Below are 22,160 nucleotides of genomic sequence, written 5' to 3' on the forward strand. Positions count from 1 at the left end.
ATTCTTTTGAACTCATTTCTCCGATTTGAAAAGCATAAAATATTATTCTTTTAAAATATGCTTGAATGGGCTGGGCATGGTAGGGCACGCCTTTAATCCCAGCACTCAGGAGGCAGAGGCAGGCAGATCTCTGAGTTCAAGGCTAGACTGGTCTATAGAGTGAGTTCCAGGATAGCTAGGGCCACACAGAGAAACACTGTCTAAAAAAAACAAAAGCAACCAACCAACCAAACAAACCAAAATAAAACCAAAACAAAAATACTTAAAACTAAAAATATTATAAGACTTGCCTAAAAATATAAACAATTGAATAAAAACCATGCCTTGAACCTTACTTTCCCGATTCTCCGTTTGTTGCTCTTCCATCCCATTTCCCTCGGGAACCTCTAGTCCACAGTATCTTAGAAGACTGGACATGGAAATCACTTTTTCATTTTCCCCACCAAATAGCAAAGGTTCTTTGTAAGTTCACACCTTTTAATGGTCTCCTGAGTTTACTCCTAAAAACATTTGGCTGCTATCATAGCGATAGCAAATACAGAGACCTCCATATCCAGTTCCTGTGGCAGACATTACTAATCGATAACTGTGCTCACTTTAGGCAAGCTTGCACAGAGACCCACTGTGCTTTGTTTCAAAATAGGACTTGAGGACCTCATGCAGCCATAATGTACATTTCGAGAAATAACTCTATATTTAATACATTTCCCAATAGCTAAAATGGATAAAATTACTTACATAATAAGGTATCGTTGCAATGTCACATACCGTGACAGCTAAGGCATTTCTGAAGAGCAAAGTGAGAGTGCCCCAAAGAGATCTGCCTGAGCCCAGAAACTGGTTATCACGTGGGGTTCTCCGTGCAGCTGTGAAATTCTGAGATGGCTGAGCTCAGGAAAGCAGTGGCAGATAGTCCTTGAAAAAGACTGTGCTGTCCGAGAAGACACCTTCTAGGGACCGATTCTAATGAGGGCCCTGCATGGAGCCGCGATTCTCCTCAAAGTGGGTATTGCTTCTCAAAGCTGCCCAGTCAACTCTACTCTTTCCATGGTATTCTGGACGCTCTTTGCTGAGAGCTGTGTGAGCTGCTTGTCTCAGTTCTTAACTCCTGGTCCTGTTCATACCAAATCTTCAACCTATGATCTGCCCCTCCCATTTTCTCTTCCTTTTCTTCCACTGGGCAGAAGTTGCTGTTTACATAATGGTAGCCCCTGGGATGTATGGTGGAGTGTGTGTGTGTGCATGCATTCGTGCCTGTGTGTTTTCACCCCTCTTGTAGTACTGAGATGCTTTAATATGGTCAATCGTATGAATAAAAGCAAGCATCGTGTTAATGATTGCAGATTGTGGCAGCTGGAACATTGCCCAGAGCTACTCAGTGAGAAGAAGATGCCGCAGACCTTTGGGCAAAGGCCTCAGGGTAGCTCTGGAATCCAGTTAAAGAAACCAGAATGCAGGCACAGAAACATAGTCACACTGTGAGAAATATGAAGGCTGCTTGCTGAGTCTTTGCGATACCCATAAGAAGGAGTGGGTGAGGACAGAGCTGTGTGAGTTTGCTGTTTTCAGTCTTGTCCAGGGCACTGGGCTCTCGGTCCAGAGACCCATGCATTGCCAAACCTGTACCTGAGGCAAATTACCGATTTATAAGCTGGGGATAATAATACTGCCCCAAAAAGTCATTGTGGATAGTAAACAGCTAATAACATAAAATACCCAGGGCTGGAAAACAGCAAAAAATTAGGTATAATGATAATAATTAAGATTATGATGCCTATTTCCTTGAGAGTTTATGTCTTTGTCTGGGAAACATTAGCATCGTGTGTCATGGCTTCTTGATGCTAGTCATGAGATTATTCCTTTCTTTGGCCCCAAACCATCTAGCAAACATCTGCTAGGAAACAACTTCCCAAAGAACTTGGCTGTCAAGCTAGGCTATCTGGGAATTTCCGTGGAACATTTCTTGGGCTTCAGAAAAACTTTAATTTAGGGAACTATCTGGTGGCTTGCAAGGTATATTTATTGTATGTGTTTTGTTTTGAAATGCTAAGGATTGGGCCCACGGCCTTGCATGAGCTAGGATGGTTGTCTCAGTGAGGGTCTCTATTGCCATGATAAAAACAAAAAGCAACTTGGAGAACAAAGGGTATATTTCATCTTATACTGCACCTTAATAGCCCATCACGGAGGGACGTCAGGGCAGGAACCCAGAGGCTGGAACTGAAGCCGAAGCCATGGAGGAGTGTGGTTTACTTATAGAGTGTGTTCAGTTTGTTTTCCTGTACACTCCAGGGCCACCATCCACGATCACTAATTTAAAAAAAAATGCCCCACAGGCTTGCCCACAGGACAGTTTTATGGAGACATCTTCCCAGTTGTGATTTCCTCTTCCAAATGACTCTGGCTTGTTAACATAAAACTAAGCCAGGACTCTGAACCCCTGCTTTAGAACATGCAGTTTAAATGGTACTGTCTTTACTAGATGATTTTTCAAGACCTTTTTTTTTGTTTTTTTGGCTGTGGGATTGGGGGTTGTTGCTGAGGACTGGGGTCACATTCACCTCATTAAGTATTGTGCCATTGAGCTATATCCTGTTGGTTCATTCAGTTATTTATTTAATTTTACATTGAGCTAAGGTCAATTGCCCAAGTGGCCTCAAACTGTATATAATATCAGTGCCTTCAAACTTGAAATCGTTTTGCTTTCATCCCTGACTACATATGGATTACAAATCCGTATCATATGGACATAGCCCATATCACCATGCTAAAATGTCTCCTAAGGAGCACCTGTAGCCGGGTATGCCGTCAGGATCGTGTGCTGGCCTTTCTCTTCTCTTTTCCTCTCCCCTCTCCTCTTCCTCTTTCTTCCCCCATCCCCCCTTCTCATCCCTCTTACCCTTCATCATTTCCCCCTTCTCTTCCTTTCTCCTCCACTCTCCCCTCCTGCTGTCCCCTCTTTTCCTGGTGTGTGTGTGTGTGTGTGTGTGTGTGTATTTCCATCCATCCGTCCCTAGCTGTGAGCAAGCAGGCTGAGGAGAGATTCTTGGCACCTCCACCATCTCATCTTAGTGTGCAGCAAGCTAGTTGCCTTTTAGTAGCTGGAGCTTTACAAATGAGCTGGCTTCTATCATTATTCCCCAAGCCCCTTGCCTGGGCACAGGGACATGTCATAGGGACACAGCACAGTGCAGGCACACAGCATAGGGACACAGCACAGGTAGATACTGTTTACTATGAAGCAAAGCTTTCTTGTACATGGTAAGAAAGGTGCTTGTTGACCTTGCTGACTCATTAAACCTGGGAGGACTTTGTAAATCTTACTTAGAATTTTCCTAATATGGCAAATCAGGAAGCAAGTGAATGATGCTAACGTGGAGCCCAGTTTTTAATCCAGAAAGAGTTGCTGCCTTTTGCCTGTTGCAGCATACCAGAGTAGGAGACCTCCATTGTCACAGTGTGTGAGCCATCTAGAAGTGAACTTGGTCCTGAACCAGCCTGCCTTTGTTCTAGCCTCATTCCTACCATCACTGTACCTGTGTTTAATTATCCGGCATGCATGGTGGTGGTGGTGGTGGTGGTGGTGGTGGTAGTGGTGGTGCGTCTGGCCCCAGAACACGGCCTCACGCACTCAGGGTAAATGCTCTACCACTGAGATGCATGCCCATCCCTGTCGTCTTGTAAACAGCTGTCATTTCCGATGCTCATTTTTATTGGCCCTCCAGTTGCGTTGCAGGTGGAGTTGAGTAGGTTTCTTTCCTTTTAGGATGACTTTTTTCTTTTCTGTGCTTGACTCTCCCCTTTGACCTTGGTTGCTAGGAGCTTTAGCAGGAGTTGAAGTATAATCTTGGCTAGATTTAGACCAATTCAATAAACAGAAAAGGAGGCTTCTCAAATACCAGCATCAAAGGGTAAATAGGATTTAAGGCAGTACAGTTAGACAAGATGTGGGCAAACGTGTATACTTTGTTTCTATGATAAAATGCATTAATAAGCAAAGTGTCAGACTCAAAAATTTGTAATTATGTTTGAATAGGACAGAATTTATTTTCTTCAATTTATGTTTTTAATAGAAACGACTAGGTCGGGGTACTGCAGTAGTTTGAATTGCTTGGCTAAATAATGTGACTTTAGAGCTAAAAACTGTCCTAGTATGTACAACAATGGATGACTTTGCTATGTTTTCCTACAAAGAAAATCCTGACACTGGTAATTTATACCTTTCTACAGGCAGCAATAAATTACGTCACTAAATTATTAAAGACCAGAAAATGTCTCTGATGCCTACAAGTTGGATTTCAAGTTTACAAACAGGGAGCCAGTGGGGGGTGATTACTCAAGCAAGAACAACCTGACAGGCCGGGGTAGCACAGCAGAGCACTTAGGTGGTGTTTGCTTAGACTGAAAAAATGCTGGCTGCCCAGGAATGCTGGCTACTCAGGGATGCTGGCTGCCCAGGAATGCTGGCTACTCAGGGATGCTGGCTGCCCAGGGATGCTGGCTACTCCGGGATGCTGGCTGCCCAGGGATGCTGGCTACTCAGGGATGTTGGCTACTCAGGGATGCTGGCTGCCCAGGGATGCTGGCTACTCAGGGATGTTGGCTACTCAGGGATGCTGGCTGCCCAGGGATGCTGGCTACTCAGGGATGCTGGCTGCTCAGAGGACTTAGTCTGCTTCCCAACTAACTCACAGGTACCTCTGTACTTAGCCTTGAACTATTTAATAACAGGGATCTCAGACCCCTTACCAGATTTTTTTTAAAGCAGAAAGAAAAACAGCAGAAAATTTAGAATACAATCTAAAAGCAGTTATCGAGAGGGTTCGCCAGTCCTTTGATAATTACTCAAAACTACTACTATGAAACAAGCTGCTCAGAAGTCCCTCCCTATGAATAATTAACAGATGGATAAGCACACCATACTTTTGTTCAAAAACAAAAAAAATTACATTGGCCATTTTATATCCTAAAATACCTTTTTATGGGTAATGCTGTGGTGTTTATTTTAAATAAGGTCTTGCTAGCTGGGTGTGATGACTCATGTCTGTAGTCCTTCACTGGGGGAAAATGGAGGCTAGAAGTTCAGAAGTTCAGTGCCAGCCTGGGCTACATGTGTTTGAGGCCAGCTCTGGCTACATGTAACCTCATGGCAAAAAAAAAAAAAAAAGAGCGAGAGCAAGAGCAAGGAGCGAGGAGCAAAAGCGCGAGCGAGATCAAGCAGCCTCGCTGCTGCTGCTGGGGCAATAGCAGCAAAAAGCGTTGAGATTTGGTCATAGATCCTGGCGTCTCTCAGACAATCATATCCAGGTCCAAACCTAGGGAAACGAAACATCGGTCTCGGGAATGGATGTGCCCAATCTCCATCTTGCTGTTTGCTCTTCTTTCCCGCAGCCCTCGGGATGAACCCACCTTGCGTGTGCTGGAAAGTTTCCCCACCGAGCTTTCCTACCAGTCTCGCTAGTTTTCTGAGTACAGTGCTCGACTAGAAGGCACCTCACAAACTAACGGTTACTCTTGAAGTAGCAGAACTTAATGTGTTCTCCTCCCAAAGTACATAGACTCTAAAAAAAAAAAAAAAATCCCTAAATTTTAAGTGAACAGAAGAGCCTTGAGTCTGTGGAACTGGAGGACTGCAGGGTTAGGAGGGAGGGGGAGGAGGCGACTCCGAGGGCCACTGCATGCTGTGCTGTTCTGAACTACATTGATGACAACAGCAAAGGGCTCACCCTCTATCTCACTGTGTCTGTCTACACACACTTTGTTATTGCCTTTCTTAGACACATTTGTACTTTTTATATGTTTAGGTTACTTTCTTAAAAAATTTTTTTAAGCTCACCTTTGCTTGTGCGTAATAGGGTTTTTCATGGAAGGAGCTTCTTTAAGTTTCAGATATTATCAAAACTCTTAATCCTCTTTCCCATTCTATTTTGCAATGCTCAAAAATACTTAAGAGGTTGGAGATGTGGCTCAGTGGTAGAGCCCCACCTCACAAGCCTTTGGTTTGCTTTCCAGCACTAGAACCAAATAAACAATGAGATTTCCAAATACAAATTGCAGTATCAATGTCATAGGTATATATATTATGTACATGCATTTAAAAAGATTTTCTCACTTAAGGATTTTGGGCTCGTGAAGTGGGTAAAATGATTGGACTAGACCACCCCCTCATCCCCGTCCAACATCAATATGTCGTCACATCAACAATCCCAGAAGTGAAGGCTTTGAAACGAGAGCTCCCCGTCCTCCGCGACCTGGAAGGATCCTACTACCTCCGACAGGAAAGGGATGGGCTTTTGTTTGGTCCCTATGAAAGTCAGGAGAAGATGAAACTCCAAGCCTCCTGGGTCACTCACGGAGTCCCTCCAGGTGGGTTCAGCTAATGAAGGGTGTGCAAGTTGGAGATGATGGGTCAACTCCCCACACCTGGCAGCCAGGTATAGAACAGGACAAAAATCCTAGTGTTGACCTTCCAGTGTCTGGGGCAGCATGAGGGTGGGGTTGGGGGGGTGAGCCAGGTGGGAGGAAAGGGGAGAGACACGGTTGGTTGAGAAGAGAAGCTGACATTGGTGCTGGGGCTGCTGGGAAGGCTCCAGATATAGGGCTATCTGCCCTTGCCCACCTCCCGCCATCTTCCTATTCCCCATCTGACTGCTTGGTCTAGTTAAAAGGTCTGAACACAGACGCGTGTGCTCTGACAGTAGTCTACACTGCAGGTACCCAAGACAGGATATCCAGCCTACAACTGGTTAGCTAGAGTCTTCAACAAAGGTGGAGCTATGGGCAGAGGCCCTCCTGTGCCTCATGAGTGGGAGAGGCTCAGAGCCGTGTGCCTCAGCAAGAGGGGCTATGCTTACTAGTTGGGGAGAGAAGGGCCAGGGTATTTTTATTTTATTTTGTTTTTCATTTTTCCCCATGAAGTCAAATCAAGAATTAGGTTGTCTAGGCTACATCTCTAGTTTTAATCTTGTGTATATGTGTTTGTCCATGGATACAGGTGTATGTATGTACAGATATGTGGACACATGAAGGCCAGAGATCATCCTTAGGTGTCATTCCCCAGACACTGTTTACATTTTCTTTTTGAGATAGGTCTCTTGATGGCTAGGAACTCATCAGAAGCTAAGCTTGCTGGTGAGCCCCACAAATCTACTTTGCCTCCATCTCCCCAGTGCTGGGATTATAGTGCATGAAGCCACATCCAGCTCTATCTATTCTATCTATCTATCTATCTATCTATCTATCTATCTATCTATCTATCTACATACCTACCTACTTATCCATCCATCCATCCATCCATCCATCCATCCATCCATCCATTATCTATCATCTATGTATCCTTCCATCTGTCCATCCATCATCTATCCATCTATTGTCTATCTAGCCATCCATCTGTCTATTCTTCCATCCATCATCTATCCATCATCATCCATCTATCTATCTATCATCTATCCATCCATCCATCTGTTCATCTATCCATCTGTTCATCCATCTATTATCTATCTATCATCTATCAATTCATCTATCTATTCATCTACTGACTATCTATAGATCTATCTATCTATAGATCTATCTATCTATCTATCTATCTATCTATCTATCTATCATCTAAAACATGGACTCATGGGCTTAAACTCAGGTCCTTGTGTTTGCAAGACCAGTTCTTTTCTAAACAGGGCCACCTCCCCAGCCCTATTTTCTGGCATTGTAAGTTGATAAATAGTTTTCAGTATAGAACATATCTCTCCCTCTCAAGTATCAGAAAAAGATTTCTGACCCACCTTGCCTCCTGTAGAGGCTGGTCCAGCAGCCAAGGGGCTTTGGCTTTGCTGAATGGGCCCTGCACATCTGGAGCTGAGCAGAATTACTCCTGACATCACAGCGAGGGCTGAGCCACTAGGGGAGGCTGAAGTGGGGCTCTGTCTCCACTCTGTCCATGCTGTGGCTTTTCTTCCAAGTAAATGCTGAACAAATATTTAATTAATCCTAGCTGGAGGGAGGGAAAGCCAGACTGTGAGTTGTTCCTGCATGGGTGTCCATGTGTCCTAGGGCAACCCTGCTAGCCTGGAAGCTCCATGCCACTACCCTGACCTGCAGTTCTCAAGAAGGGCAGGAGGAACCTGGGTGGATACTGTGTGGACAAATGTCGTGATGTTTATCCGTGACCCTGCTTTGAGTCACAGTGACTTGTAGGACAAGAAAAAGTGGTGGTTGTGCAAGACTCACTTCTGTGTGCAGGACCTTAGCCCATGGACACATGTGGAAACAAGCTGTAGGGAGGAGGTGGCCTGATGAAAGGAGCCATTGTCAGTCAAGGTGCTCTCAGCTCCTCCCTCGCAGAGCCCGGAGCACTCCTCCAGTGTCCTGGAGTAACTAACTGCACAGCCCATTTGCTCTCACTTTTATGTTAATTGAAAGATTTAAAAAATCTCTCCTGACAAACCAATTTATTCTTCTTTTAAAAATAATGATTGAGTTAAATGTTGGAGGGAAAACAAGCACACATTTTGTTTCTCTTTACTGAAAAGGTGATTTTTGTTTCAGTAAGAATAGCATTGTTTTCCCCAGGAGTGTGAGGGGTACTGGTGTGGGGATAGTGAGTGCTGATTTAGACTTAATATTTCTTACACTGATTGATTGATTGACTGACTGACTGACTGACTGACTGATCGGTGTGTGTATGTGGGTATTCAGATGTCATGACACTTGTGCAGGGGTCAGAGGATGACCTGCTGGAGACAGTTCTCTCCTCTCCTCCCACCACATGGGTCCTAGGGAATGAGCTCAGGTTGTCAGACTTGGTGGAAGGTACCTTCGCCCTCTGAGTCATCTCGGCGGCCCCACGTTTAGTATCTAAAGAAAAGAGAAAAAAATCATCCATACAGGCACCTGTTTCAGAGACTGCATCGATCTGAGACTTGTCTGTTCATGGGGGAATTCTGAGCATGGCATCTGTCTCTCTAGGCTTTGGAAAGGAGCTTTTTGAGTCTGATTTAGATCGAATCTCAGACCACCTGGAAGCTGCCATGGAGATGATTCCTGTCTTGAAGAAGGCGGACATCATCAATGTCGTCAATGGCCCTATCACCTACTCTCCCGACATTCTGCCTATGGTGGGGCCCCATCAGGGGGTCAGAAACTACTGGGTGGCGACTGGCTTTGGGTGAGTAGCACCCTGAGGCTTGACATTTCTTGTAGAAGTGCTTATGGCTAAGATCTAGTCTCAAATATTGGGCCCCAAAATGGAAAACGTGGAAGAGGCTGGGGATGGGGGTCATTGGGGAGTAAGGTAAGGAATGCAGGAAGGAACTAGTGTAATGGGCTAAGCACTTCAACGATAAGGCTTAGCACACAGAGGGCAGTCGTTTTCTGAAACTGCCGTCATGTGTTTCCTGTCAGTTCCATTCTTCATGTCTCCTTTTATGCCACTACCTTCCAAGAGGTCAATTTGCCCCAACTGGGCAGGAATATTTTCATAACAGAATGTGACATATTCAAAAGATCAAATGGATAACATGGATTACATATTTTCACTGTAATTCCTGTTTGTCTAACGTGATTTACTTCTGTGTGACTCCCTTGGCTGCTTCCTACTTAAGATTCCACTCCTTGCCCGTGCTTCATTTCTAATATTTGTCCCATTAATATGCTGAATACTGATGTCAAACTCACTACACCATCATATCACAGTTTCCAATACTCTAGTTTTCTTCTCTATTCTCTTTGGCTGTTTGTTCAAATAATCTTTAATGATTGCCAGCTCCGTGCCAAGCCTCGAGCTACAAGCACAAAGTGATAGCTTTTATTTGCCCTGAGAACTGACCTGTCAACAGACAAGGTACATTCATTTTTCTAAAGGAGTGCAGTTGTGGAGAAAGCATTTTGCTTTCTGCCAAATTCCTCCCACACTTCTTAGAACCAAGGCGCTGGCTGTTGGCTTACTATAGTTGGGGGTGCTAGAGTGCTTAGTTAGGATTTTTTAAATATGTGGTGGTAGGGATCAAACCTGGGGAGAGAATGGGGTTCTCCCAATTAGTATCAACTTCCCTTGATTCTCTTTCCATGATTTTCACCCCATTCAGTTTTCAAAAGCCTCTTCTTTATGTTATCATAGATAAAACCATATTGAAAGGCTTTGTTAGATATGAATGGGCAGGTAGACCTGATTAAACCTGCCAGAAGTGGTCATTCTGATATCACAATCATCTGAGAGGTTTAAAATATCTTTTTGTGGCTGAGGATACAGCTCAGCAGAGTGCTAGCTTAGCATGCAAAAAGCTCTGATCCCCAGTGTCCTATAAGACAGGCATGGTGGTATATCCCCTTTAATACCAAAGGTAGGGAGATCAGAAGTTCAAGCCCACCCTCCGCTACATAGTCAGTCTCAGACCAGCCTGGGTTACACAAGACCCGAAGCAGTGTCTTGTAAAACTAGGAGACAAACAGACCTTCCCTTCCAAGTGACCTATTAGTTGTAAAGGACAGAGGCCATGTTCTTTTCCACCCTTCTCACAGTACCCATTGTGTGGCTTCCTCTGTTGGGATGCTTCTAAGCTGAAGGGTCTTCGCAGGGAGGCATCTCCTAAGAGAATCAGCACTACACTGAGCTGAGAAGAGGCGGGGTGGGTGCCTCCCACTCCCTGTCAGTCAGGATAAAGTCAGCTCACTGAAGGCTGGTGAGCGAGCACCAACCACATCTTCTCTGGGGTCTGCATCTTACTAGCCTACGGAGGCATGGAATCCTACCTACATATCTGTAGGTATGGAATCCCTTGAGAAACTGTGAAAACAAACCAGCAACCAAGTGAGGCATCTTTCATTTGCCAGAACATACACTGATTTGTTTTTAGGGAAAAACTGATTACTAAAGCATAAAGATTATATTACCTGTGTGTCCTGAAGAGCCTAGGTGACATCAGATCTGATGCCCTGTAAGGTTTTTGGACGTGTTTCACCACTTGAATGCACCACATTTATAACATCCGAAACATCTTTGTATCCAAAAGATACGGCATAATCCATGCTGGTGGGGTAGGCAAGTTCCTCAGTGACTGGATCCTGCATGGAGAACCTCCTTTTGACCTGATAGAACTGGATCCCAATCGCTACGGCAAATGGACGACGACACAGTACACCGAGGCCAAAGCCCGAGAATCATATGGGTTCAACAACATTGGTGACGTACTAACTTGCTGTCATCTGGAAAGACCTGCAATGCCTCTCACTTTAGACACTCTGTTCTGTTCCCTGGGACTGGTGGGAGACTGTAAACAGCACCATGCCTTAAGAAATGGCCAGGAATTTGTTGCTGTATATGTTTAACGTATTGGGTCCATCACTGAAGAAGTTACTGATTTTAAGCAGTTAGTGTAGTGTATTTTTACTTTACTCGTTGATGATCAGTATAACTGACATCCTTGGAGGGAAATCCCCACCGTTTCCATTCTTAAAAGCCCTCCAGTGTATTGAATCACTTCAGTTATAAACTATTAAAGCACTGGTATTCCCTTTGCAGTTGGTTATCCTAAAGAAGAGCGGTTTGCTGGGAGGCCAACCCAGAGAGTCAGTGGACTTTACAAAACCCTGAAGTCCAAGTGTTCCATGGGCTTCCATGCAGGCTGGGAACAGCCACATTGGTTCTATAAGCCTGGCCAGGACACTCAGTATAGGTAAGTGAATGTCTTATCCTGCCTGTGGTTCTGATCAGGGGCTGCCACTGCAGGGGTAGAAAGGAGAAGGACAGTAGGGCATGGATTCCTCTCCATCATAATTGCGCCACTCTTGGACAAGCACCGAGTCTACTCTGGTATCATTTACCTCCTTATAATGGAGGTAAATTCCTGAGGCCAGCCCAGGGGATACTGGCCAGTCTCAGTGACGCCTGGTCTACTTGGCGGCTACCAGGATCTCAGAGGAACCTTTCTCAGCCCTACCCAAGTACAACCATGGCTTTAATTGGCTGCTGAAGGTTTATCATGACTTAGGGTTTCTGGACAAATTTCATGGCATTCAAATGCTGTGTGGAAAGGACTCAGAGCTCTGGGTCATGAAGCAGACAAGAGCACCTGCACTTGGGGTTAAACCAAACCACCAAGTATGCCACCAATACAGGCCTCTGAGTCCCTGTGAAGTGCTGCATGTCATGGCTGCACTTGGGGTTAATGGTGATTGTTCCAATGAGAACCCATAAACTAAGAAAACATGAACAGCAAATCTAGGAGCTAATTTACAATTCCTGTCAACCTATCACTTTGCTATTTTAAACAGGGTTCAGGACTAGAAAAATAGTTTAGTTGGTAAAGCACTTGTCATGTAAATATGAAGACTTGAATCCAATTCCCAGTACCCGAGAATAAAAGCTGGGCACGGGGGCATATGCCTGTAATCCCAGTCCTGTGGAGGCAGAGACATGTGGGTCCCTGGGCCTTGCTGGCCAGCCTGCCTAGCCTGTGGATAAACTTTAGGCCAGCAAGAGACCCTGTCTTGGAATTAAAATAAGGTGAACGGTTCCTGAGATATGGCACAGAGGTTGGCTGTGGCCTCAACATGTATAAGCACATATATGTACATGCATCCACATATGAACATACAAGCACACGAAAGAACAGGTTTTGAAGTCTACTTTAAATTCAGGTAAGTGGTGTAGAATACAGAGGAGGGGACGCTGCAGACGAGTTTGGCTCTAGAGGCATCTGGTCTAGAAGGGTCGGAATGCTTAAGTTTCAGATAAACACTAGCTTGGTTTTTCATTTTGTGATGTTTAGATCTGGCTTAAGTTTCTTTAAAAAAAAAATAATCATTATGCTACAGGAAAACTGCAGACTCAGCACTCTGTTTGGAAGCTAAAAACGCCATGTTAGAAGCCCATTTGCTAAAGTGGAGATGAATCAGTGACCTTTGTTCTAGACCTTGTTCTGTCCAGCTACTACAAAGGACCTAGAAGCCACTCTGCCTTTTCTCTGAAGAGAGGAGGTGCTGGGCTAGACCACTGCTTATCTCAGGGGTGGGCACCCCTGGAACCTGCCATGATGCCCAATCCCCTTTTAACAAGTAGAAGTGATTTGTATTTACAGTGCTGGCTAGATAGCTGTGTGTGTGTTCGCGCGCGTGTGCACACACATGGCATATACGTACACGGATACACACACAAAGACATATACATGGATACACACACAGAGACACACGCACAGGTAGATACACACAGTCACAGAGGTGTGTGTATACACATGCACAGATACACATGCACAACATTCATACACACTCCATTCCGATTTAATGAGGCTTTACAGCTAATATTTGAAAAATACTCTCCAGAGTATGCAAACAGGCTTCAAAACCCCTGGACTGTTGCCTTCTACGCTGCCCTCCAGACCAGAGTACCCATGAATTCTGTCTTATTTTTCTCACTAATTAACACTTCATTCACTATAAAATGGGTCAAACGGACAGATAAGTAAACCATAAACGGTCAGATTCCAAAATGTGTATATGATTTACAGAACAGATTTGAGGGTGCCCCTTCCCCAGCTCCAGAAGGCTTTCCTCGATGGGGGAAATGGATTAAAATATTCTCATTTCTATTTTATAATTTTTGGATAGTGGATGGCAGTAAATATTGTGTTTCAGGCCAAGTTTCCGCCGCACAAACTGGTTTGAGCCGGTGGGCTCTGAGTACAAACAGGTTATGCAAAGAGTTGGTGTGATTGACCTGTCTCCATTTGGCAAGTTCAACATCAAAGGCCGAGATTCTACCCAACTTCTGGACCATCTCTTTGCTAATGTCATTCCCAAGGTAAATAGACAAGGTCCAGGATTCTGACCTGGTCCTTTTAAAAAAAAACCCAGATCCTACCTTCTTTGGCTCCACTTATTCCAACTGGATGCCAAAATGCTTCAAGGGACCAGGAGTGTGCAAGCTAATCTCAACTGAACTTTCTGTTGAGTAGATTGTCATCTAAGAAACTAATGACTTCACTTAACTTGTTAATAAGATCTTAAAAGTTGATTGTAGTTAAATGAGTGTGGTTTTTTTTTTTTTTTTTTTTTTTTTTAGTTATTACACTTATTTTTATTGATGTGTGTCAGAGGGCAACTTGCAAAAGTCTTTCTTTTTGACTTGTGGATTTCAGGGATTGAATTTAGGGTAGCTTTGACCAAAAGTACCCTTACTTCAGTGCCATTTTCGCAGCCCTGAAGTGCCATTTTCAGGACAAGCAATTTTGTATGATTGTTTAAAATGGAAAACTTAAATTAATCTTTGGTTTAGTTCATCTACTTGACATAAATGGTAGGAGGTAAGGCTTTTCATGGTACACACAATTGACATGTGTGTGAAGACACTTAATTCATCCTCAAATGATTCTACATTCTTTTGTGCAGGTGGGTTTTACAAACATAAGTCACATGTTGACGCCCAGAGGTCGGGTGTATGCTGAGCTGACTGTTTCCCAGCAGTCTCCTGGGGAGTTCCTGTTGATCACTGGCTCCGGGTCGGAGCTTCACGACCTTAGGTAAGTGGACATCAGATGAAATAATTCTGTACAGGTGACAGTGACTCAGCCTCACACAGCTTTTCTTGTGCTAGAATTCTAGTTTCCTTTCTATGGCTGTGATGAAATGCTGTGACAAAAAGCAGTTTAGGGGAGAAAGGCATAGACTTCAATGTACAGTTTCAGGTGACAGTCCATCACTGTGGGGAAGTCAAGGCAAGAATGGGAACGGCAAGCAGCTGGTCATACCACAGCTGCAGTCAGGAGCAGAGAGATGGAGGAAGGCATGATGACTTCTTGCTCACGCTAGGTTGGTTTTTCCACTGTCACACAGTTGTGGACACTCTTCATTTGTGGGGAATGGCACCACCCATGGATCCCCTGCGTGGGGAATGGCGCCACCACAATGGGATAAGTCTTCCTACTACATTTAACTTAATTAAGACACTGCCCACAGACATGAATACAGGCCACCATTCCCCACTGAGATTCTTTCCATAGATGATTCTGGGTTGTGTCAAGTTGACAAAGATGCATTGTGGGAGCTGGAGAGATGGCTTAGCTGTTGGCAGCACTGGGTTTGGTCCCCAGCACCCATGTGGAGGCTCATAACCATTTTAACTCAAGGTCTAGGGGATCTGATGTCTTCTTCTGGCCTCCAAGAGTACAAGTACATACATGGTATACAAACATACGTGTAGGCAAAACATGCCCACACATAAATAAAATAAAATAAATAGAAAATAGAAAAAAGATACATAGTACTTAAAGAACAACTTTAATTTTTTTAAAAAAGTGTATGTGTGCACAGGTGCAGATGCCTGGAGAGACCATAGTAGGGCATCAGATTCCATGGAGCTGGAGTTAAAGGTAGCTGAGAACATACCTGGGTGCTGAGAACCACACTCCAGTTCCCTGCAAGAGCTTTAATTCTCTTAATCACCGAGTCAGCTCTCCAGTCCCCAACTTTAATTCTTAAACCTCATCAATGTGAATAAACCTCATGTGTTTTATAGGAATAGTTGAAGCCCCTGCCCCAGACTGGAGAGATGACTCAGAGGTTAAGAGCACTGACCGCTCTCCCAGAAGTCCTGAGTTCAATTCCACATGGTGGCTCACAACCATCTGTAATGAGATCTGATGATCTTTTATGGTGTGTCTGAAAACAGCTACAATGTACTCATACACACACACACACACACACACACACACACACAGCCCCTGTCCTCCCCACAAGGTGTCCCATCCAATGGTTTACTGGTTCTGATAATTTTACCTTTTCTTTTTTTTCTTTTTCGAGACAGGGTTTCTCTGTATAGCCCTGGCTGTCCTGGAACTCACTTTGTAGACCAAGCTGGCCTCGAACTCAGAAATCTACTTGCCTCTGCCTCCCGAGTGCTGGGATTAAAGGTGTGTGCCACCACACCCGGCTTAATTTTAACTTTTTAAAAAAAGATTTATTTATTTATTATATGTAAGTACACAACGTAGTTGTCTTTAGACACACCAGAAGAGGGCGTCAGATCTTATTATGGATGGTTGTGAACCACCATGTGGTTGCTGGGATTTGAACTCAGGACCTTCGGAAGAGCAGTCAGTGCCCTTACCCGCTGAGCCATCTCACCAGCCCTAATTTTAACTTTTATTTATTAAACATCATCAATGATCCAGAACTCCTTGTAGACATGACCTTAATTAATTCTCTGAAGATTTTGCAAGGGCTGGGGGGAGGTGAATCCTTCACAGGCCTGAGTGCCAGAGTTCAGACTCCTCAGCAACCATACAATGGCCGATAGGCACAGTGGCTTGCAGGTAATCCCAGCACTTAGAGGCGGAGACAGGGCATCTCTACAGCAAGCTCGCCAGCTAGGCTCTCTGAGTGGCTAAGCTTTGGGTTCAGGTGAGAGGCCCTGCCTCAAAATAACAAGGTGATGTGCTGTCTTAGGGTTTCCACTGCTGAGAAGAGACACCATGACCAAGGCAATTCTTATAAAGGACAACATTTACTTGGGGCTGCCTTACAGGTTCAGAGGTTCAGTCCATTATCATCAAGACAGGAGCATGGCAGTGTCCAGGCAAATGTGGGGCTGGAGGAGCTGAAAATTCTACAGCTTGATCCCAAAGGCATACAGGAGAAGACTAGCTTCTGCATGGCTAGAGGAGGGTCTCAAAGCCCATACCACAGTGACACACTTCCTTCAACAAGGCCACACCCACTCCAACAAGGCCACACCTTCTAACATTACCACTCCCCGGGCCAAGCATATTCAAACTATCACAAGTGCTGTCAAGGAAGATAGATATTCAGTATCAATCTTTGCCTCTGCACACACAACATGTGAGCATATATATGCATCCCATATACAACATGTGCTAAATAGAAAGATTTTGCAAAGTATGAGTTATCCTCATTTGCAGATGAAGAAACAGGTGTGGATTAAAGTTACCTGCTAAAGTCAGCATGACTGATGAAAGCGCCACATCGGATTTGCTTCAGCCAGCTAACTCCCTTAGTTAGCTTCTCCCTTTGGGATACCCTGTGCATACCAGGCTCACAGCTAAATTGCTAACCTGCCTTTGCTTGAACCTCCGGTCCACTGTAAAGTTTCCATCTTTGTAGTCTATTATCCCAAAAGTGTGGGGAATACTACTATTTAATCAAGGTCTGACTCAGATTTTCACCTGAGTGGTAGAATTATGGAAATCTGATGCTCAAGTGCCGGGGTGTGGAGGTCACCTTAGCCACTGAGCCTCTTCTCATCTACAGGAACACTGTGATAGACTCGCAGAGCTCCAGGGACAGCTCAATAAATTATAGCCTGGCCCGAGCGTTGCCTTCCAAAAACTCATCAAGACTTAGAAATTGAGACTGGAGTTTTTCCTCTTTTCTGTGAGATTGTCAGAGCAATTATGTGTCTGGTGGCAGGCACATTATTAATGGCTAGCAGTACACGTATGCATCTTGTGTACAGGTATTGAAGCAAATTCAGGTTTAAATTAATTTTTGAAGATGGGACCATTAGTTTGAATGCAACAGAACCATCACTATTTATAACCGGGGCAAAGCTCATTTAAACTGCAAGATTCTCGTTACCTGGAAGGATTCCCTCCCAAGTCTTAAGTGGGCAATTTACATCCAGGGAACTCAGTTTCTTCAACCTTCAGAGTGAGATGGCTGCGTGCCCTGACCCTCTAGGGACTTTCTGATAATTCCAAACTTGAAGGAAGACTTCAGAGACATAGTATAGTAGAAACATGCATTATTCAGGCAACGTTTACCCAGGCTTATGATCCCAATGCAGATGGATTGAAGAAGCAGCCTTCAGAGGTGGATATGATGTGGAAATTCAAAACATAACCGATGAGTTTGGGGTCCTGGGAGTTGCAGGGCCATATGCAAGAAGAGTCCTTCAGAAGCTGACCTCAGAAGATCTCAGCGATGATGCATTCAAGTTTCTTCAAACCAAATCTTTTAACATCTCAGACATTCCAGTCACTGCTATCAGAATCTCCTATACTGGTAAGAATGGGGAAACAAGCTAAAGTAAGGAAAGGCTACCAGAAATGGTCACACACATACTCACACCCACTGCAGACACCATCACACCCTCCCAGTACGTATCACACACAGTCACACACACACACACACACACACACACTCACACATACACACACTCACACATAACCACACACACACACACACACACACACACACACTCACATATAACCACACATACACACTCACACATAACCACACACACACACTCACACACACTATAGACTATCACACACTGTCACAACCTCACAGTGCACACACACACACACTCATACATTGTCACACCCACAGTGTGTCTCATACACACTCATACATATACACTCACACATACACACAGTGTCACACATACCAGATACACTGTCACACCCTCACAGTATATCTCACACACAATCACACACATATACATACACACACATTTACACATACTGCATACTGTCATACACTGTCACACCCTCACAGTGCATTTTATACACATTCGTACATAACCACACTCACACACACGCACAACTACACAGTCACACCCTCACTGTACATGCTCACACATACTCACACACACACACATACACATACACACACACACACACACTCACACATAACCCCACATAGTCATACCCTCATAGTGCATCCTCTCTCTCTCTCTTTCACACACACACACACACACACACACACATACACCCTCACAGTCACAATACATTCTTACACATACTCACACTCATATGCTCACTCACACACACTCATGCACACTCAGTCTCCCTCCACCCCTCTGTCTAACTTTCTCTGATTCTGAAGAAAGATTTCTTCTGCCCAACTCTAAGACAAGAAGTCTGTTGGCCATGCCTACTCTTTATGGAGCTTCCACTGGTTTCTAGTCGCTTCTCTTTGGAAGTGTAGATGAGAAAGGAACAAAAGATGGTCATTAGAATAAATGGAAGGCCACAGTGGCGTGATATATGGGAACACTCACAGATAGTGTGACTTCCAGCCCATCGTGACTACACCAAGCTTTCCACTAGAACTCTCACTCTTCCTGATGCTGCAACCCTTTAGTACAGCTCCTCAGTTGTGGTGGCCCCCAACCATAAAATTATTTCATAAAATCATTGCATATTGCTATGTCATAGCTCTAATTTTGCCAGTGTTATGGAGTGTAAATATCTGTGTTTTCTAGTAACCCCATGATAGGATTTGTTAGACACCCCCCCCCCCCCAAGGGGACGTAACCCACAGGTTGAGAACTGCTGCACGGATGAGGGCCCCTGGCTTTACCCATTGAGCCATTGTGGGCACCCTACCCGGCCCCAGACCTCCAGCGTGTGCTTTTTAAAAATGTGAATTCCGGGCAAACTTGGATCTTCGTGCTTACCCACATGATAAGTACTGTCTGAACTTGCTCCTCACCCTCTTTAAAGTTGTTATTTTGTTGTGTTTTATTTTTAAACAGTGTCTCAGTAGCCAAGGCTGGCCCTGGGCTCACAAACCTCTCTCAGCTTTCTGAGTGTCGGGATCACAGATGCCCTCCCATACCCAGACGAACCCTGTGAAAACATGTGTTAGTTGTTTACTACCGTTGCCCTGGAAACTTTGGAGGCTCGTATGGGGCCAGGGTCCGGGCTAAAAAGTGAATCTGACTGCTCTCTGTGCAGGAGTCTCTCTGTGCAGGAGTCAGGCTTACACACAAATGGTCACTGAACTGACTGCTCCTTGTGAGCTGTTCTTTTAAAGACCACCAAAGGTTGCTTTGTGCTGGTGGGGTTTTCTCCTACACGTGTTAGTTAATGGATGTGAGCGCAGGCCCTGCCAGCACCACTCTCATGCCTGTGTGGGCCCTGCCTGTGCATTTCAGGTGAGCTGGGCTGGGAGCTGTACCACAGACGAGAAGATTCTGCGACGCTTTATGAGCGCATCATGAGTGCCGGCCAGGAGGAGGGCATCGGCGACTTTGGAACTTACGCCCTGAACGCTTTGAGACTGGAGAAGGCTTTCCGAGCCTGGGGCTCCGAGGTTTGCATGCTAGCATCCTCACTAACGGATGCTTACCTTACTGTATCTAATGTTGGGAGACTAGTTTTCATAGCATTACTACTATCAGTTCCAGCTAGAAGAGAAATCAAATGCCATTAAATGACTTTGAGTAGGGAAAGAACTCCCCTGCCTCTCTGCTTTCCAGATGAGCACTGACTGGGTTTGGGGGTAACGTTTATTCTGCCTTAATTCCCCCTGCTTAGTGGTGAACCCCAGACATTTTCTGGCAGGCACACGCCAGAGGATCTGAGTATCACCTCTCACATCCTTGCTTTCCCTCTGTTACGTTTCATTTCCCTCTCACAATCATCCTTAGGCGAACTAATGTCCTTTTCTTTTGAGGGACAGGGACAGTGGTCCCGTGTGTGTGGGTCTAGTCTTCCCCACCAGTGGGAATCAAGAGCTTCTCTGTGTACAATTGTTAACCACTTACACAACATTTTTATATGCATTGATTCTGCTTTGCTTCTGTCTTAGTTTCCTTCCTGTTTCTGTGGGGGAAAAAAATACCCTGACAGAAGCGAATTCAGGGAGAAAGGGTTTCTTTCAGTTCACAGGTCCAGGTTACAGTCCTTCAGAGTGGGGAAGTCACAGTGACAGTGGCTTGAGAGAACTGGTCATGTCACATCCATAGTCTAAAATGATTGCAAGCCCCTGGACAGCTGCTAACTGGCTTCCTGCACTTTACCCAGGATCCCCTGCCCAGGGAATGTGGTGTCCACAATTATGAAGGGTCTTCCCACATTGACTGTTGTCATCAAGATAAAGCCCCTATGCGCGTTCCCAGAAGCCCTTGTTCTATGACTTAGCTTTACCACGACTCTTATTTTGCATACATTCACTGGGTTCATTGAGCCCCCAACATCCAGATTCCTGTGACCAGGGTCCTATTTACCTTGTGGGAGAAACAAAACCCTAACTTTTACAGAGAACTGACGTTTTAGGGGCCATTGTAAACATGAGCTTCCGAGTGGGGACTCTGGGGTTTAAATCTATCCTTTACTTAACTCTTGGCTGGCTGGCCTGCTCTCTTATAAAATGGAGTATTTATCCTAAAGAATCAGCGCAGACGTAGAGATGGTTAGTAATGAGCCGAACAAACACACTATACAGTTAATTTCTAGGTTAACCTGAGAGCTCAGGTACTTACCCTTGGGCCTTCTCATTGATGCAAGCTTGCAGGAAGCCGGTCCTGCCTGCTGCAGCGAACTCAAGTTTACAGCCAGGACTCAGGCAAGGCCAGCTGCCCTCAGAAAACAAAACAAATTTGTCCCCATGCTCAGGAAAAAGGACAGAGAAGCCACCCCTTGAGAGTTAAACATCGCTGTATTCTAGCCTCAATTTTTCTGATGTTTTTGGTTTTTTTGTTTTTCCTTCTGCTTCCTCTCCCTGGGCTCCATTTTAGGGTCCTCTTTCCCAACAGTGCCAGAGCGCCCTCTAGTGCAGAAACATCGGCGAAGTCGCTCTGTTTCCCTGAAAAAAAAAATCTCTAATTTTGGCAGACTGAAAAATAATTTCAGAGTAACTCAAACTAATTTAGGAAATATGAGAACACTTTTATGTGGTGTAAAGTAGTCTTACGTTTATCTAGTTTATGTCGACTCTTTGGGAGGTTAGAGCAGGCAGTTCTCATTCCCATAAAGAAATGAACAACAAAAAACCCGACTTCCAGAAAGGTCCTCTGCTCATTAACACTTAACTGAGTACATCGAGGTATTCTGTTCCCATTTCTATACATTTAGCAGTTCCTCCTGAGTTCATCTCTTTCATTTCCCCTCAGTTCTCATCGTATAAATTAGAATCTTCAAAAACCCCTTAAAAACAAAACAGTGATAAAAACCCCCTAACTTCATTCAGGTTTAGAACTAAATATTGGATTTCCCCTGAATTGATGCATCCTATCTCGAGTCAGCTAGTTCTGAGCTTTAATCCTCCCTTCCCGTTTTCTTTCTAGAACTCTGCAAAAGCCAGTGTTCTGTCACCTGCTTTCCCCTCTTTACCCCCATTCATGGCTAAATGCAAGCTAAGCAAAGTTACTTGTTACTTTTTTAAAAACACAATTATGTAATTAAAATTATTACATAACATACATGAGA

General features: G+C 44.5%; 1 protein-coding gene and 1 long non-coding RNA gene across 2 annotated transcripts in view; one reads left to right on the plus strand and one right to left on the minus strand.

Annotated features, from left to right (window-relative positions):
- Dmgdh (dimethylglycine dehydrogenase precursor) overlaps positions 1 to 22,160 on the plus strand; it is a 78,388-nt gene that overhangs the window by 23,234 nt on the left and 32,994 nt on the right. Inside the window, exons 6-13 of the mRNA NM_028772.3 lie at positions 6,118 to 6,366; positions 8,962 to 9,160; positions 11,004 to 11,173; positions 11,513 to 11,666; positions 13,624 to 13,789; positions 14,377 to 14,507; positions 17,789 to 18,006; positions 19,886 to 20,043. Coding sequence (NP_083048.1) covers positions 6,118 to 6,366; positions 8,962 to 9,160; positions 11,004 to 11,173; positions 11,513 to 11,666; positions 13,624 to 13,789; positions 14,377 to 14,507; positions 17,789 to 18,006; positions 19,886 to 20,043 — 1,445 coding nt within the window. The remainder of the gene's footprint in view (positions 1 to 6,117; positions 6,367 to 8,961; positions 9,161 to 11,003; positions 11,174 to 11,512; positions 11,667 to 13,623; positions 13,790 to 14,376; positions 14,508 to 17,788; positions 18,007 to 19,885; positions 20,044 to 22,160) is intronic.
- Positions 8,431 to 21,506, minus strand: AW495222 (expressed sequence AW495222). The gene is made up of 3 exons (NR_045086.2): positions 21,215 to 21,506; positions 17,766 to 18,003; positions 8,431 to 8,850 (listed from the first exon to the last, which is right to left on the minus strand). It is a non-coding gene; the product is annotated as an expressed sequence AW495222 (long non-coding RNA).

Source organism: Mus musculus, chromosome 13 (assembly GCF_000001635.26).
Source record: "Mus musculus strain C57BL/6J chromosome 13, GRCm38.p6 C57BL/6J".
In the NCBI taxonomy this organism is placed as follows: domain Eukaryota; kingdom Metazoa; phylum Chordata; class Mammalia; order Rodentia; family Muridae; genus Mus; species Mus musculus.